Below are 15,929 nucleotides of genomic sequence, written 5' to 3'. Positions count from 1 at the left end.
CATTAACTACTGGACCGTGTCCAGGGTGCCACGAGAGAGAGACAGGGCCATCAGGAGCAGCGCGGCCCTGCTCACGTCCGTCATCACCCTCCCTGACTTTGACGTAAGTGGCCTCTGAGCCCAGCTTCCTGACTCCAGGCGTAGGGGGGCCGGTTCCAACGGGCTGGAGGATCTGCTGCTGCAGGGGCTGTGGGCTAGGAGTGATCCTCTTGGGGAGGCAGAGTCAGAGCAGAGAATGAGCCTGGCTTGAGTCAAGTTCTTCTTGTCCTGGTTAAGTGGCGACTCTCGCTTGTAAGGGGAGCAGGCTCCAGGTTCTTGCCTTCTTGTCATCCTGGCGCAGCTGGGGAAGCAAATCCTCCTGGAGGGCCCTGCCCACATCTCTGTCCTCCGGGCTCCCTTGCAGGCAGAGATAACTAAGGATTCAGCTCTAGCTCCTATCCTCTAGCATCTCCTGCAGAGGGGCTGAGGGGAAGGAGAGTCCTGGCCCAGGCAGGGACTGGGAGCTGACAGGAAAATGCTGATGGAGCCCCCTCTCCCTCTCCCTTCCATTAGAACTCAGCCGAATTCCCCAGGATGGGCCACCACGTGGCCCAGCTGGCTCTGTCCATCAGTGACCCAGACGAGGACATCAGCCGGCAGGCCAGGGAGGGGGTTTACCGGCTCTACCAGCTCCTGCTGCGCCAGAGGGGTAAGGAACCCGGCTAGACGAGTGAGACTGGGACCCCAGCCAATTTCTCTCCGAGTGACCCCGGCTGGCGGATCAGTCTCTCTCTCTCTCTTTCTGTGTTCTCCACCACCCCCGCAGTTCTGTTGGGCTCTGCCCACCGTGCAGCCACCGATGGGATTGGAAGGACACAAGTCCTGCAACCAGAATGACCAATGTGTATGTGTCTCTCTCTTTCCCAGAGCTGACCATCCGTGAGGTCGAAGACCTTTGGTGCTGGGACTGGCACGAGGACAGCCAGCTCCTCGGCTATAAGAACACTGCCAGGGTCGGGGAGGTAAGGACACTCTGCCAGGGCATGGCACAGCTCTGCAGGCAGGTGGCTGCCTCCTGGAGCCACGCGACGGAGTTGCCGTTCTAGGCCAGGATTTGGAGCCTGGTTCGGGGCAATCTGCTGAAGCCTCACATCTGGTTGGTTTCAGGTTTTTGGCAAATTCTTCTCCGAGGGGCAGAGAAGATTCTTCCTGCAGACAGCAGTGCTGGCCATGCACGACCCCGTGCTGCATGTCAGCCAGGCTGGGCTTCTCCTCACTTACTCCCTCCTGGGGCAAACCGAGCAGCTGATGGGGAGCAAGGTGAGCAGCTGCATTAGACTCAGGAGATTGGGGCGGGGCCCAGGCCTCATTCCCATCGTATGGCCATTCGCCGGCCTGGCAGCAAGGCGACTGGTGGGGAATGAGAGTGAGAGCAGGTGCTCCTGGGAAGGGAGATGAATTCACCTCCATGAGCAGGAGGGAGGAGGTTGTCCCCGGAGCAGTTCCAGCCCAGCTCGTTAGCAAGGCTAATGAATGACAAGCATTGCCTCAGCACGGACTTCTGTTCTTGGGAAGGGCAGCAGAGTCCTCTACGTGCCCTCTGCGAGCCTCTCCTGTCACCCGCGCCACCACCCAGAGTTGTTCCCGTCACTGGCAGCCTGGGAGGCCAAGGACTGAGGGGTGATGGCGTCTGACCGGGCAGGTCTGAGGCACATGGGCGGGGGAAGCTCGTCCTGCTGCCGGCAGGGCTGGACTCGCTCTAGAGAGAACGGGAGGATTCACTCAGCAGGGGCTGCTGATCTGTCCCATTCACCAGGGCTGCCATCCTGCGGCTTCAGCCTCAGTGGCTGGGATGACTTGGGGAAAGGTCTCAAGCTCCCCACATCCCACTTCACTGCTGCCAGAATCCCTCCGCCCCCCCCCACTAGAGCCCCCTCCCTGCCCAACCTGGGTGGGGGTGGAGGAGAGGGGTCAGAGAACTTGAGCTGTGGATTGGAGGTGGAACAGCTGTCAGGGGCACTGGGTGGGAGGTGGCAGGAGCTCCCCCTACAAGGAGGTTGTTGGCACTGGAGGTCCCTTGAAAGGAAAACAAGACTCCATTTTGGGGGTCAGGAGGGGGACTTCATCCCTCAGAGGTGCGCGGATGCTGGGTGGAATTGCTGCTGGTCCCAGGGGCCCTTAATTCCCCCTGATTCCACGGGGGCATCTGAGTCTCTGACAGGTCCTCGTTCCCTTGCAGCACGAGATCGTCACGGCCAAAATAATGAACCAACTTCACATCATCCGGCACTTGCGCCAAGTGCCGGAGGCGCTGCAGGAATTCTGCCTCCAAGGCCACCAGCCACTCGTGCTCCCTCTAAACGGGGAGTGTAGTGAGACTGAGTGGCCTCCCTCCGAGCAGGAGAGCGAGGGCCCCTCTACACGCCCCTTGGAGGGCGCAGCCTATATCACCCCACCCGCTTCGCCTGTTGGCTCGCCACCGGAGCCTCTGGTAGACTCTGTGGCAACTGAGCGGCCTCCCTCCGAGCAGGAGAGCGAGGGCCCCCCTACATGCCCCTTGGAAGGCGGAGATTATATCGCCCCACCCGCTTCGCCTGTTGGACTGTTTGTTGGCTGGCCACCAGGGCCTCTGGTGGACTCTGTTGAGACTGAGTGGCCTCCCTCAGAGCAGGAGAGCGAGGGATCCCCTACACACCCCTTGGAGGGCGGAGCCTATATCGCCCCGCCCCCCTCACCGTAAGGACCGGGGCGTGGCCGGAAACATAAAAGGCCGGCCCTGCACCACAGCTGGGGGACAGCCTGCAACAGAGGAGGACACTTGGCCTGTTCTCCAGAGTCCCCTAACCCTAACCCCAGACATGGACGAGGACAGGCCCGGAGTACCCGCTCTGGTTTACCCCAAGGAGCCGGAAGAGGCCTGGAGGCCGCAGGTACCAAACCCCGGGGAGGCAGGAAGTAGCCCAGGGGCAGCCCGGGAGCTGCTGGCTGCAGAGCCCGACGCAGCTCAGTCGGCGTGTTGCGGCTGGATCCCCGCCGACGCAGGGGCAACCAATCCTGTCCCTGCCAGCGCCTTGGGCTGGGACGTGGGGGAGGAGGGTGGGACCACGTCCCCCTGCCACCCCACCCCGGGGGTCTGCCCCCCTATACGATGCAAGGAGGCTGTAGCCCAGGACAGGAGCTGTTTGTTGGCTGGCCACCGGGGCCCCACCCAGGCTAGAACCAGCCCTGTCAAGTCCGTCTGTTTGCTGGCTGCCAGGGTTCCACCCAGGCCAGGGCCCACCCTTGAAGTCTGGTTGTTTGTGTGGTGCTTGGGCCCCGCCCAGGCCTGAGCCACCCCCGATACACTGTGTTGAGGAGCTGACCACTTGTGCGACCTCAGCTCAGCAGGGCTGGCTCTACCATTTTTGCCACCCCAAGCAAAATAAAAAACAAAACAATGCTCGGACTGCCAAAGCGAGCAAAAAGAAAACCAGAAAAACCCCGAACCACTTGGACTGCTGCCACCCGAACTGCCGAAGCAGAAAAAAAAAAAACAACGCTCGGACTGCCGTCGCCCAAACTGCTAAAGTGCAAAAAACAAAAAAGTCGCCCGGACTGTGCTGCCCCAAGAACGGACCGAATGCCGTCCCAGGCATGTGCTTCCTCCGCTGGTGCCTGAAGCTGGCCTCGCAGCCCAGGCCACAGCCTGGTTGCGTCAGCTGATCTCTGAGGTGGGGCGACTGCTCCACCCCCATGCAAGAGGGCGCTAGAGTAGGCTGGGGGAGAGAGGCCCCACTGAAATGAGGGAACCCACATAGGAGCCAGGAGGACCCATGTGGGAACCCAAACAGAAGTAGGAACCCACGTAGGACCACAGCGTTCTACAATGGGAACCCAGACCCTAGACGTGGGAAGCAGGTGGCTCCAGACTTTGGAGGGCCTGCGAGAGGAAAGGGATGCCCTGCAGGCCCCGCTGCGAAGGAAGCTGGGGTGATAGGGACCCCTTTCCTCCCCTCCCCCGTGAGCATTTTTAAGGGGGAGGATTTGTGGTGGGGCGGCTGCCCCACCCCCACGTAAGAGGGGGCTAGAGTAGGCCAGAATGGCTGTGGAAGCTGGCAGCCAATCAGGGAAGGGGCTACTGAAAGCCAATCAGGGCTGAGATTAGAGCCAGCCAATCAGGGCTAGACTAGGCCCTATATAATGGCTGCCCAGGAGAGCAGCAGGTAGTCTGTCCCTGAACTTCATGGGGGGGGGAAAGGTCTGTCTCCAGAGCAGGAGACTAACACCTCGGGCTGGGCAGTACTGCACCTGGCCATCCGGTAGCTGAGACAAATTGTAATCGGTCCTTGAGACAAGGGGCTAGACTGTGGGGGTTGCGGTTGGCCACTGAGGCAGGTGCAAGGACTGTTACTAACCCCTGCCCCTTGGAATGGGGTGAGGCTGGACTAGTGGGCATTGCTGGAGGGGCAGTGGCCTGAAGGACACTGTCAAGCGAGGAGCAACACGGGTCCAGATGCCAATGGAGGACAAGAGACAGATGGGACACCGCCAGCAGAGGGCGCTCCTCGTGGACTGAGCTAATTCCCGGAGCGACCGGCGGGAGGCGCCATGGTGGTGAGTCCCAACCCGGTCACAACCGCCTAGCCCTATTGTGGGCCCCCGCTACCCTGGAGACTCTGGTCCGGCCCAGACTGGGCCAGCCGGAGCGGCCTCCCTCTGAGTGGGAGAGTGAGAGACCCCTACAGGGAACTAGTGGAAGGGGAAATGGAGCCCCCTGGCACTCACAGAAACTCTCTCCCCTCTCTGTGGAGCAGGGTCCTTCCCTCTGCCCCTCAAATTCCTTCATATGGGGCAGGAGCTCTTTCCTTCGCACCCACTCCCCTCCTCCCTTTCCTTGGTCTATCCCCCTCCCATTCCCCGTGCGCCCAGGCAGAGCTCTCCCTGCCCTATATGGTGCAGAAAGACCCTTGTGTCAGGGCCACAGCCCCACTGGAGCTTGGAAAGCTCCACTTTTGAGGAGGTGGGGGTGGGACAGAGGCTCAGGGCTAGCTTCACCTCCTGCCCTTTATTCTCCCCTTGGCCCTTCTATAGGTCTCTGGGCGTGACAGGAATAGGAGCCCCCTTCCCAGCTGTCTTCCAGGCCCTGGGATCTGGCACAGCCTCCCAGACGGGAGCATCCTGTAGCTGAGCCACATCAGGGAGCAGTGGAGACAGGTCACCTCGTCCCATCCAAGCTAGCAATGCTGGCTCTCAAAGAGGCTTAGATGGAAGACCCCAGTCCCTCCTGGAGGTAAGAGTCATTTACTCCTTGGGGCATATAGGTCTCTTGGGGGAGAAATGGCATCCCTGATGCATAGCCTCTCTGGGAGGTTCCCCTGTACCTGGCTCCCAGCTCTGGGACAGATACTTCTCCATCATCATACCACCCTGGTTTTGTTCCTAGGAAGGGGCTCTCCAGAGACATCCTCGAACCTGGACAGAAGCTGCCGCCAAATTGCCGCCACCACAGAAACGCGTGTGCCGCCATAACGGCACACGGACTGCCCCCGGCATCTGCGGCAGCAATTAGGCGTGCTGCTTGGGGCGGCAAAAACAGTAGAGCCAGCCCTGGCTGCTGGCCCCACTCAGCCCGCTGCCGGCTGAGTGAATGGAACCCCAGGCCAGCACCAGGCTGAGCGGTGGCCGGGACCCGCAGCCTGCCATTTAAAAAAAAAAAAAATCATCTTGCATCCCACCTTTGGCATGCATGTGTTAAGTTGAGGACCCCTGTTCTAGTGTATTCAGTGTACACTGTGTGTCCAGTCTCCTGCCAGCAAACTGAAACCACCCCTAGATCCAGAATAGGAATCGCAGTTCCTGTGCGCTGCCCTGAATGGAGTCTAGACCATGGGCTTGGGGAAGGCCAACATTCACATCCAGGTAGATCCTCAATCTACTCCTCTGTCCCAGGAGCAGGAAGGCCTCTGGTTCCAGCTCTCTTGGTAGCTGGAGCTGCAGTGGGCCATTGGGCCACCCGTGGTCAGGGCAGTCAGTGTTTAATCAGTTACCAATCCATGAGAGGACCTTATGATGTATCTGTAGGGCACAATAATTCTTCATTGAATCAATTGCTTATTCTTTGGGGTTCAGACCCTCTGTTCTCCCCCTGAGGTGACAGAACCCTGATTGTCACATCTGTCTTTCAGGCTCTGTCCCAGCCTGTCACCCAGATCCTGCAGCCAGCCCAGCTCAGGGAGCAGTGGGGACAGGTCATCTCATCCTGTCAAACCAAGCAACATGGGTCCCATTGAGGCTCAGATGGAAGAGCCCATGCACCTCCTGGAGGTAAGAGCTGTTCAATTGTCCTGCCACTTAGGGCTCTTGCAACAAACAGAGGGCTCCTGCTACATATCCTGGTTGGGAGCTTTCCCTGTCCCTGGATCCGGTCCAGAGCCCTATTTCTCATCATGATACCCTCATTTTATTCTCAGAGGATGTTTCCAGTATCCTGGAGACTGTTTTCTGCTGCAGGAGATTTGAGCAGGGCGAGAACTCGCTGTCACCACCCAGGGGTCTTCAGCCCGGGTCTGCAGGGTTCATGGGAACAGCCACACTCCAACCCCCCACCTGGAAGCCTGCTGAAAATTGCTTACCTCGGACCCATGAAGTTCAGCCCCAGTTTGAGGCTCCACTCCTGAGGTCCTATTGGAGGAGTCCCAGGAAAATTCCCTGGCTCCCTGGCCCTGCGTAGGACAGCAGCAGGAACAGGAAGCTGACTGAACACCAGGGCTGCTCCCTGTTCTGGACCGTGTGCTGCCTGGTTCTGCTGCCGCTCCCCCGGCTTGATTTCCTGGCATCTGAGTTGTGGTGGTGATTGCACGTTTGTCTTTTGCTGCTGATCTTCCAATATCCTGACCCAGCTGACTCTCCACTCCTGTCATGTGAGTGTGGACTTTGACTCTGACCAGTAGGTCTGGCTGCCCTTGACCCAGCCGTGACATTGACTTTTGTACAATTTCTCCAATGCCCTTTTCTGCTCTCCAGCAAGATACCAGTCCCTTGGCTCCCAAAGTCCTAGTTGCCCGCTATTCAAGGGCTGAGGGGTAGTGCTTGTATCGCCCCACTCCAGCTGCATTTCCTCTGGGAATCTCCCTAGAGCAGAGGAGAAATCTGCTCTTCTCTTAGGATCAGTCAGGGACCACTTTTGAAGCCCTTAGCGTGGGGGTGGAGGTGGGAGCAGAGGCTGAAGCTCTAGCAGTTTCCATCAAAGAACACCCCCCTGTCTTTCTATGGTCTGGCTAGGGCTTCCCATCCATCTTGGAGCTGAACACCAGATGGGAGCTGATAGATTATCCGTAGTCGGCCATGTTCTTGTGTGTGATGGAGCTGTGTGCCAGAGAGGGCCAGGAGCAGATGCACCACGCCTGGCCAGGACTGGGCTAAACAACCTGTAATGCTAGGTGAGTCAAACCATGGCCACAATACAGACCCTCTGGGCATCCATGGAGACTGAATCTGGGCCCTTCACTACCAAGAGCACAATTCATTCCAACTTGAGTCATGACAGTGGTGACCCCTGCCAGCCCCTCTGAGGGGGGTCAGTATTATCCCTCTTCGCTGGGGCCTAGGGATACAAAGCAACTGGCTGCAAGGTCACACACAATGTCCCTGACAGAGGCAGGAAGGAAGCATGGGACTGATACCAGTCCAACTCCAACCACTACACTCCACCCACTTCCGAAGTCAGAGAACCCAGGAGCCCTGATTCTGACACTAGGCCTTAAATGACAAGACCAACCTCCCTCCCACTCAGGAAGCCATAGACGGGACCATCTGCTGAGCTCCCCTTGGCAATGCCGTTGTCAGAGACCATTGCTAGTGGGTGCCAAGTGACTGAGCAGGGAACTCCTTGAGAGCCTCCTAGAGATTCACAGGTGTTTCACTGTGACCCTCAGGGAGCCGTGGCAAGAGACTCTCCAGCTCTAACAAAGGGTTTCTGTTCTCCTAGACAGTCAGCCCGTGAGGGCAGTTTGCAGAATGTGGACGAGCCCTTTGGTGATGGATTAGAGGATTCACCATGAAGGTGGCAGCAGCGACAGTGCCTGGGTCCCCATGGGCCAAGCCTCCATTCCTGACACTCCAGGCTAATCTCCCCCTGCTCTCAGTGGGGCTTGGCTTTAGCTGCTGGGCCTGTGAGCCTAGACCAGGGGTCTCAAACTCAAATGGCCATGTGGGCAGCCTGAGGACCAGTTCATTGGCCCGAGGGCTGCACCACTGAGACCCCCCCCATCGCTGTCCCCGGCCCTGCCCCCAGAGGGGGCAGGAGGGGTGTGGCAGGGGCTCAGGGTGGGAGTTGGAGAGGTCAGGCAGAGGGTTGGGGTGCAGTAGGGGGCTCAGGATAGGGAGTTGGGGTGCAGGGTGCAGGAGGGAGTGTGAGGTGTGGCAGAGGGTTGGGGTTCAGACGGGGCTCAGGACAGGAGGTTAGTATGTAGAAGGGGTGGGGGATGCAGCAGGGGCCTCAGGGCAGGGAGTTGGGGTGCAGCAGGGTGTTGAGGTGCAGGCAGGAGGCTCAGGGCAGGGGGTTGGGGTGCAGTAGGGAGTGCGAGGTGTGGCAGGGGGTTGGGGTGTGGGGTGCAGGTGGGAGTGCAGGCAGGGGGCTCATGGCAGGGGGTTGGGGTGCAGCAGCGTGTTGAGGTGCAGGCAGGAGGCTCAGGGCAGGGGGTTGGGGTGTGGGGTGCAGGTGGGGGTGCAGGACAGCATTGGGCTCTGGCCCGGAGCCGCTTACCTAGAGAAATAGCCCCGCAGGCCGCGTGTTGGAGACCCCTGGCCTAGACAGAGCACTCAGGTATTTCCATCAGCCTGCTCAATGACAAATGCAGCCACCCAAAGAAGTGAAGAAGAATGGAAGTGAAAGAGTAAAGCTGGACCATCCGCTGAGCTGCTGCAATCAAGTGAGCAGAGCCAGGGAGAGAAGAGGGACAACTTGAAGGTGGCTGGCGGCAGTAGGGAGGAGAAGCAGTTTGGGAGCCAGGAGAGGAGAAATAAATAGTTAATGACAAATGCTGCCGGCTTTCTCTTGTGTGGTGAAGGGTTGAAAGGGGGTTTGTTTACTAGCAGGCTAAACTTTAAAATAGCTGTGTATGATTGGGGGGGTGGGAGGGGGTCTATAAAGGTAAGAGGTCACTCTAGGGGTTTGAAGTCCCAGATTCTGGGGCTATTGCCTCCTTCTACCAGCTGATCTCAACCCAGCTACTCCCCCAGGTGGCAGCAGTAGTGAGCTCTTGTCCTCCTTTTCTGGGCGAGCCACCAGAAAAAGGACACGATACATGTGGCCAAGGCAATAGAGGCAGTGTTGCCTGTTAATATGACTCTTGTGGGGAAACACGGCAGGTTACTTTGGACTAGGTAGGAGCCACATGTCTGCACATTCTGAGGCTTCAGGGACCTCTCTCCAGCGCCCAGAGCTTCCTCAGTCCTAAAGAGCCAGATGGAATCGGGCCTCTCTCCCCCTGCCGCAGCAGTCCAGAAAAAGTTGTGTAGACATGTGTCCTCTCCCGGCACACTCCTCTGTTGGTGACGAATGCAGTCACAGTCCAGGCTCGGTGTCATGCATTCCTCTGGGCTGGGACAAGCAGGAGGACGTGAGCTGCAATGGATCCTCCTGTGCATGGGCTGAGTGGGCAATCTCTCTCCTGCCATCTCTGGTTTCTAGCCCACAGACAATGAGGAGAAGGTGATGCGCTTACCCCAAAGGTGGGGGTGGGAAGAAGCAGAGTGAAGAGGAGATCAGAGCACCATCCCATAGCATTCCTCCTAGAGTCTCTCCAACCACCACCTGGCTCTCTCCTGCCATAGGCCGCAGCCCCTAGGTTCCACGGGCAATTCTGCTCTAGAAAGCTGCCTCTGGCTTCCTACAAGCTCGCACGCAGCCCTGTCATGAGAGGTAAGGAATAAGGTCCTACCTCCCCCAACTGCTCGGGGGAATCCTCTCAGAGAATCAGTGCAGGGCTTTATGCAGCTCAACAAACAGATCCCTTTGTGTGGTGTTGTCAAGAAGCTGCACCCCCCGCTTGGCAGCTCTTTTTAGAGCAAGTAAGTTTTGTAACGTGCATAACTGACTTACAGTATTAATGTAGACCAGCCCTCAGTGTACACAAGGCCACCAATGATGGTAGCATTGGGAAGCTTAATGTAGATGGACCAGTAGGTGCTACAGGCATTTTAAACACCATCAATAGTATTTTCAAAAGAGATTGAGTTAAGGAGGAAAGGTCCTATTGAAAGTTGTTGGGAGCTGACTTGAGATGAAGGGGAGTTGACGTGAGTCATGTTAGCTGCATGTCTCTGTTCCATAGCATAGTGATTCTGCTCAAACTTTCCATACAATGAGGTTATGAAATGGAAAAACCACTTTAAGATGGAGTTGAGGCCTCTCAAACTGCAGGAAAAGAACCATTTTTTCATAAAATGTGTAAACATGCACCCAATTTGGTAAAGGTTAGTGGGGGGCTGGGATAGTGAAGTAAACAGATTAAAAAATATAAAATTAATATAAGAAGTTGGGAAAAGAGTGTCTCTACATCTGGGTATAGTGCTTAGATTATCCACAAATACAAAGTTTGTTTTTTAAAGTCATATGATACCTAGAGTACATCATCAGCAACAACCCAAATTAAGGTGAATAGATTAAATAGTTTAGGTATTAGAATCCAACTACTCGGGTACATCACTCATGAAAAGTTGCACAGAGATTTGGTTGTGGAAAGCAAAGTAGCTCAAGGAGTGGCATTGCTAGTTCAGCCTGGCAGTGATGGGTGCTTAGACTAAGGTTTCTGCAGGCAGTAGGTGCTGGCTGTGGCTCATCTCTCTTGCTGGTCACCCTGTGCTGCAGCTGTGTGTGATATATAGACAGGTGGGAGAGAGAGTTTGATTTTTTAACATGAATCTGCAGGAGAAGATTAAGGTCTAGCTAACCCAGTGCCTGCAGTTTTAAATATGGGATAGAAACTTCAACCTTGTGCATGTTCCTTGATAATTAACAGAATGGGTGTTTTAGATACCTGCCTCTTGTGCTGATCTTCAGGAAGGAGAAATGCGTGAAAGGAAATACAACTGAAGCCCCCGCTAGACAGCATGCTCCTTCAGCTGGTTCCACAGCACCAGTACTAGTGTGGGACTTATGAGCACCACCTATAAGTGCCACATCCTTCCAGTTGCTCATGAACTGCACAATTCTAACTCACTTGCTCATAGATGAGGAAAATCCTCCTAGCTACACATTTACCTTAGTTTGTTCTTGTGCCTTTTTCTGCCATTTGCATTGTCTCTGCTTCCTGCCCTGTACAGTTTACAGTCCTTTGGGACATGGGGATTACTTATGACCCTGCTAAGAGGGTGCTCTGGGAAGGAGGAACAAGCCCTTCTTGGTAAATTCACAGGTAACCATCCTCTTTGTTCTGTTGAACAAGGCAATCCGAGTAAACACCTGTGACCTTGCAACAGCTGAGCAACTTCTTTTTGCAGCAATAATAGAGAATTCACTCTGCAAAAATTCCTTTCTTTAAACATAGCGCCCCCCCCCCATACAGTAGTTTAGTGAGACCCACCAGGTTGTTCTCTTGAATTTCCAAGCTTTTTCAAATGTTAATTGGCAAACGTAAATGCCACCAGCAGTGACAGAATTGCCAAGCCCAAGTCTTTAAAAAACCCCACTCAGGCCTCCAAAGACAGAGGCTGCTTTTAAAAAGCCTGAGATGACGCTTTATAAAGTCCACTTTTTATGGGGTTGGTGCTTTTGGTCACTCAAGCAACTATGAGTGTTTTAATTACAGGTCTGTCGCATCTTAGGCGCATTTAACATGCGCGATTTCAGCTTTACGCGGTCGACACAAACAATAAAAAACAAAAAAAAGAGAGAAAAAGAACAATTTAAATACTGTTTCTGTAGTGCGGGCGATTCCGCCCGCCATTACACTCAATGTAATTTTGACTATATGGGATTTTCGCTTTAGGCGCTGACTGCGGAACGTAACCCCAGCATAAAATGAGACAGACATGTATCAACTTCTGTTTAAAAGAAAAAGTGTCTCATCACCACTTGTTTGCAGGAGCTGGGGGATGTGAGAACAAACACCCACTCCTGTGAGACTTGTGATAAAGCGGCACATTAATGGCTGGTTGGACTTTAGGGCTAGATTTTTATAAAAGGAAAAAGGTGAAATCCGCGCTCCACCGCAGTAAATGACAGAGCTCCCCTTCCCCTGGATTTCACCCTGTGCTTCCTCCCACGTTTTATGTCCCAGACCCCCATCTGCATGTTGTAAAATCCCCCCCCTTGGCGAGAGCCAGGAATGCACCTTCAGTGCCTGGTGCAAAGCTCACACTGAGGGGTGGCGCACGGGGCCCGTCTCGCCCTCCCCCGAGGGGCTGGGGGCAGCTGGGGGAGCAGCGCTAGTTCCCCTCACGCCCAGGGCCGTCCTTAGGATTTATGGTGCCCTAGGCGGGATTATTAAACTGGTGCCCCTGTGCCTGACTTGCTCTTAACAACACAAACAGAAGCTTACAGTATTGGAAAACTTGCCACATGCATGTTATTAAACCCAGTTTAACTTAATTAAGCACACTGTAATGCTGATGGACTAGCACTAAAGAAGTAGCGCTATAGAAAAAATTCTGATTTGACAGAACAATGCAAATAATATAATTTTTTTAATTTGTCAACATTTTATTGGAAATTTATATGAAGAGGTATTGAAACAAGGATTTGTTTTTAATTAAAAGCAATCTTTCTGGCTTTTTTGGCTGCAAAAGCAGTAATAATGTCATTGTATGACAAAGACAAAGTGATGTCTTGTTCGATTGCAGGAATAGCAAGACCAGTCAAGCATTCCTGACTCATTGTAGAACGGAGATAGTTTTTAATGAGCTTTAGTTTTGAGAAACTCCGGTCTCCTGATGCTGCTGTTACAGGAATTGTCGGTAGAATACGAGGGGCAATGTACACATTAGGATATATGTCAACAAGTTTGCTGGTATGAATCAACTGTACAATGTCCATCACCGATTTTGCATGTGGCAACATTGGTGACAGTGTCCTCAATTCTTCGTACAGTTCAAGTCCATTTAAATCAGAACGATCACCGTGCTTCAGGAGGCTCTCTAGGTTCTTGCGCTGTGACCTTGAGCTAGTGTGAAGACACTTCTCAAGGCGCTCTGCCCTGACTGAGATACAATAGAGTTGGAAACCCAGGTCATTTTTACAAAGCCACTTTTTAGTTTTAAATGTATAGTGGGCATCAGTCTTAATGTTAGTTACAACTCTAGATCAACCTTCTACTGTAAATAGATCAATGGCATTATCCAGTTTAATAAGCTGGGTTTCCAAGCAGTGGGGATTTATAACCCCTAGTTTTACTCCTAGGTAAAGCACAAAGTGACCAAAATGAAGTCAGCACAGAATCATCTCATCTAGATTAAGGTAGCACAGAAATGTTACAGAAGTCCTATTGTGCCTCATTTTTGTTTGGAAAGACGTGAGCAATAGCAGCACATTTTGGGCACTGCCAGAAATACATGATAAATCACTGCCTCTAAAGTTCCATCAAAAACTGACATTTTCACAGCTCTAGCATGATCTACTACACAGATTCTTCACAAGGAAGTGTCCCTGGCCTTTTTAACTCATATTAACCATGTATTTACTTTATGAAAGTTGGACAAAACATTGTGAAAACGTAAGACATTGGCTGCCCAACCTCTGGGCTGACAAAAGCTATGCTGACTCACTGGGAAAAAAAGCAAGAGAATCTTAGTACAACATATGGTCACTCTATACCAGGGGTCGGCAACCTTTCAGAAGTGGTGTGCCAAGTTCACTGTAATTTAAGGTTTCCCATGCCAGTAATACATTTTAACATTTGTAGAAGGTCTCTCTCTATGTCTATATTACATAAATAAACTATTGTTGTATTTAAAGTAAATAAGGTTTTTAAAATATTTAAGAAGCTTCATTTAAACTCAAATTAAAATGCAGATCTTATCAATTTAGTGTGATCCTTGCCTGGGATCCTTGTCTGGGGTTCCAGCCACCAGCCCCGCTCAGCCCACTGCCGGTCTGGGGTCCAGCTACTGGCCCTACTCAGCCCACTGCCGGTCTGGGATTCCATTCACTCAGCCGGCAGCAGGCTGAGCGGGCCGGTGGCAGGCTGAGCAGGACCGGCGGGGGTGCTGAGTGCCTCAGTCCGTTGCCAGTCTGGGGTTCCGGCAGCACTCAGCCTGTTGCTGCTCTGGGGTTCCGGCTGCCGGCCCCTTGCCAGTCGGGGTCCCAGCCGCCAGCCCTGCACAGCCTGCCGCCGGCCCCGCTTAGCCCCGCACCGGCCCCGCTCAGTCCGCTGCCGGCTGAGTGAATGGAACCCCAGGCCGGCAGCGGGTTGAGTGGCTCAGACGGGGTCTCAGCCGCCGGCCTGCTCAGCCCGTTGCCAGCCTGGGGTTCCTTGGGGGTCCCCAGGCCAGCAGCAGGCGCTGAGTGGGGCCAGCGGCTGGGACCCCGGCTGGCAATGGGGCAGCAGCCGGAACCCCAGAGCGACGGTGGGCTGAGACGCTCAGCCTGCCGCGGCGTGCCATCAAAAATCAGCTCGTGTGCCACCTTTGGCACGTGTGCCGTAGGTTGCTGACCCCTGCTCTGTACACTAGTAAGGAGATGAGCATATTACAGTTGTTGGAGGCTCTATTTAGCAGTAACAGGGCTATAGGAAAGTCAGTCAACATTTTTTTGTTTCTCTGATGAAAACTGGCACACTCCCTGCCCCAAACCAAACTTGTCACAAATAATTGTCAACAACTTAATTTTCTGTTTTTGGCTAAGATATTGATTTTTTTTTTTAAAAAAACTATTGAAACAATTCAGGGATTGTTAGCAAGCATTTTTAGCAAATAAAGTTGTGAAATGACAATCTAAATGGCAACACAGTCCTGCTTTCATGCTTGGCTCACCCCCCAGCCTGCTGGTCCAACAGCTGCAGTAGAGGAGGAGATCGGTGGAAAACTGCAGGACCCCAAAATCCACCTCTTGGGGTGCAGAGTGGCAACAGCAGCAGCAAACCCTCAGGTCCGATCACACGCCAATGGGCACCACCGCCAGCCCCACGGACCATGGTGAAGTTAGCCCAGCATCTGATCTCAGGGACGGGGCACCCATGGAGCCACAGCAGCTCATCCTGCCCTGCGCAGCTCCCCCCCCGGATGAGATGGATCGCTGCCAGCCCGGGGGAGAGACGCGCTCCCCAGCGAGGGTGACCAGATCCAGATGTCCTGATTTTATAGGGCCAGTCCCGATATTTGGGGCTTTGTCTTATATAGGCACCAATTACCCACACCTAGGGTGACCAGACAGCAAGTGTGAAAAATCAGGACAGTGGGTGGGAGGGGGGGTAATAGGAGCCTATATAAGAAAAAGACCCAAAAATTGGGACTGTCCCTATAAAAGTGGGACATCGGCTCACCCTTTCCCAACCCCCTGTCCTGATTTTTCACACATGCTATCTGGCTATCCCCAGCCCAGCCACGCGTGACCATTCCCATCCTGGCTGGCTGCCGAGGAAGTGAGTTACTTTCACTTCCATTCCTCAGCAGGCAGCCTGCTTGCCTCCCCTCTACCCCCAACACCTCACCCAACCCAGCCCTGCCGGAGGGGAGGAGAGAGAGAGAGAAGGGTGCTCCTTGGCGGGGGGAGAAAGGGGGAGTGCTCAGTGAAGGGGGGGGGGAGAAGAATGGACATTATGGGGGACAACAAAGGATACTGGTGCCAGAGCTGCCGAGCCTGCCTCACCTCACGCCGGGGGGAAAGAGTCACACTCACAGGTGAGTTCCTTCCCCCACTACTTCCCCTTCCCTTCCCAGAGACCCCAGCAGCCAATCCCCTCCCTCAGACTGTGCTGCATTCGGCTCTCTCTAGCACCCAGCAGCCCTGCTGTTAAATGCTCCACTGCTTCCCC

The 15,929-nt window shown here is 54.4% G+C and overlaps 1 protein-coding gene across 1 annotated transcript in view; it reads left to right on the top strand.

The window, feature by feature from the left end:
* LOC128835635 (complement receptor type 2-like) overlaps window positions 1-15,929 on the top strand; it is a 44,018-nt gene that overhangs the window by 4,790 nt on the left and 23,299 nt on the right. The window contains exon 4 of the mRNA XM_054025217.1: window positions 6,144-6,282. Within this exon, the coding sequence (XP_053881192.1) occupies window positions 6,144-6,282 (139 nt within the window). The remainder of the gene's footprint in view (window positions 1-6,143; window positions 6,283-15,929) is intronic.

Source organism: Malaclemys terrapin, chromosome 4 (assembly GCF_027887155.1).
Source record: "Malaclemys terrapin pileata isolate rMalTer1 chromosome 4, rMalTer1.hap1, whole genome shotgun sequence".
Classification (NCBI taxonomy): Eukaryota; Metazoa; Chordata; order Testudines; family Emydidae; genus Malaclemys; species Malaclemys terrapin.
This window is presented reverse-complemented; position numbering and strand designations above follow the sequence as displayed.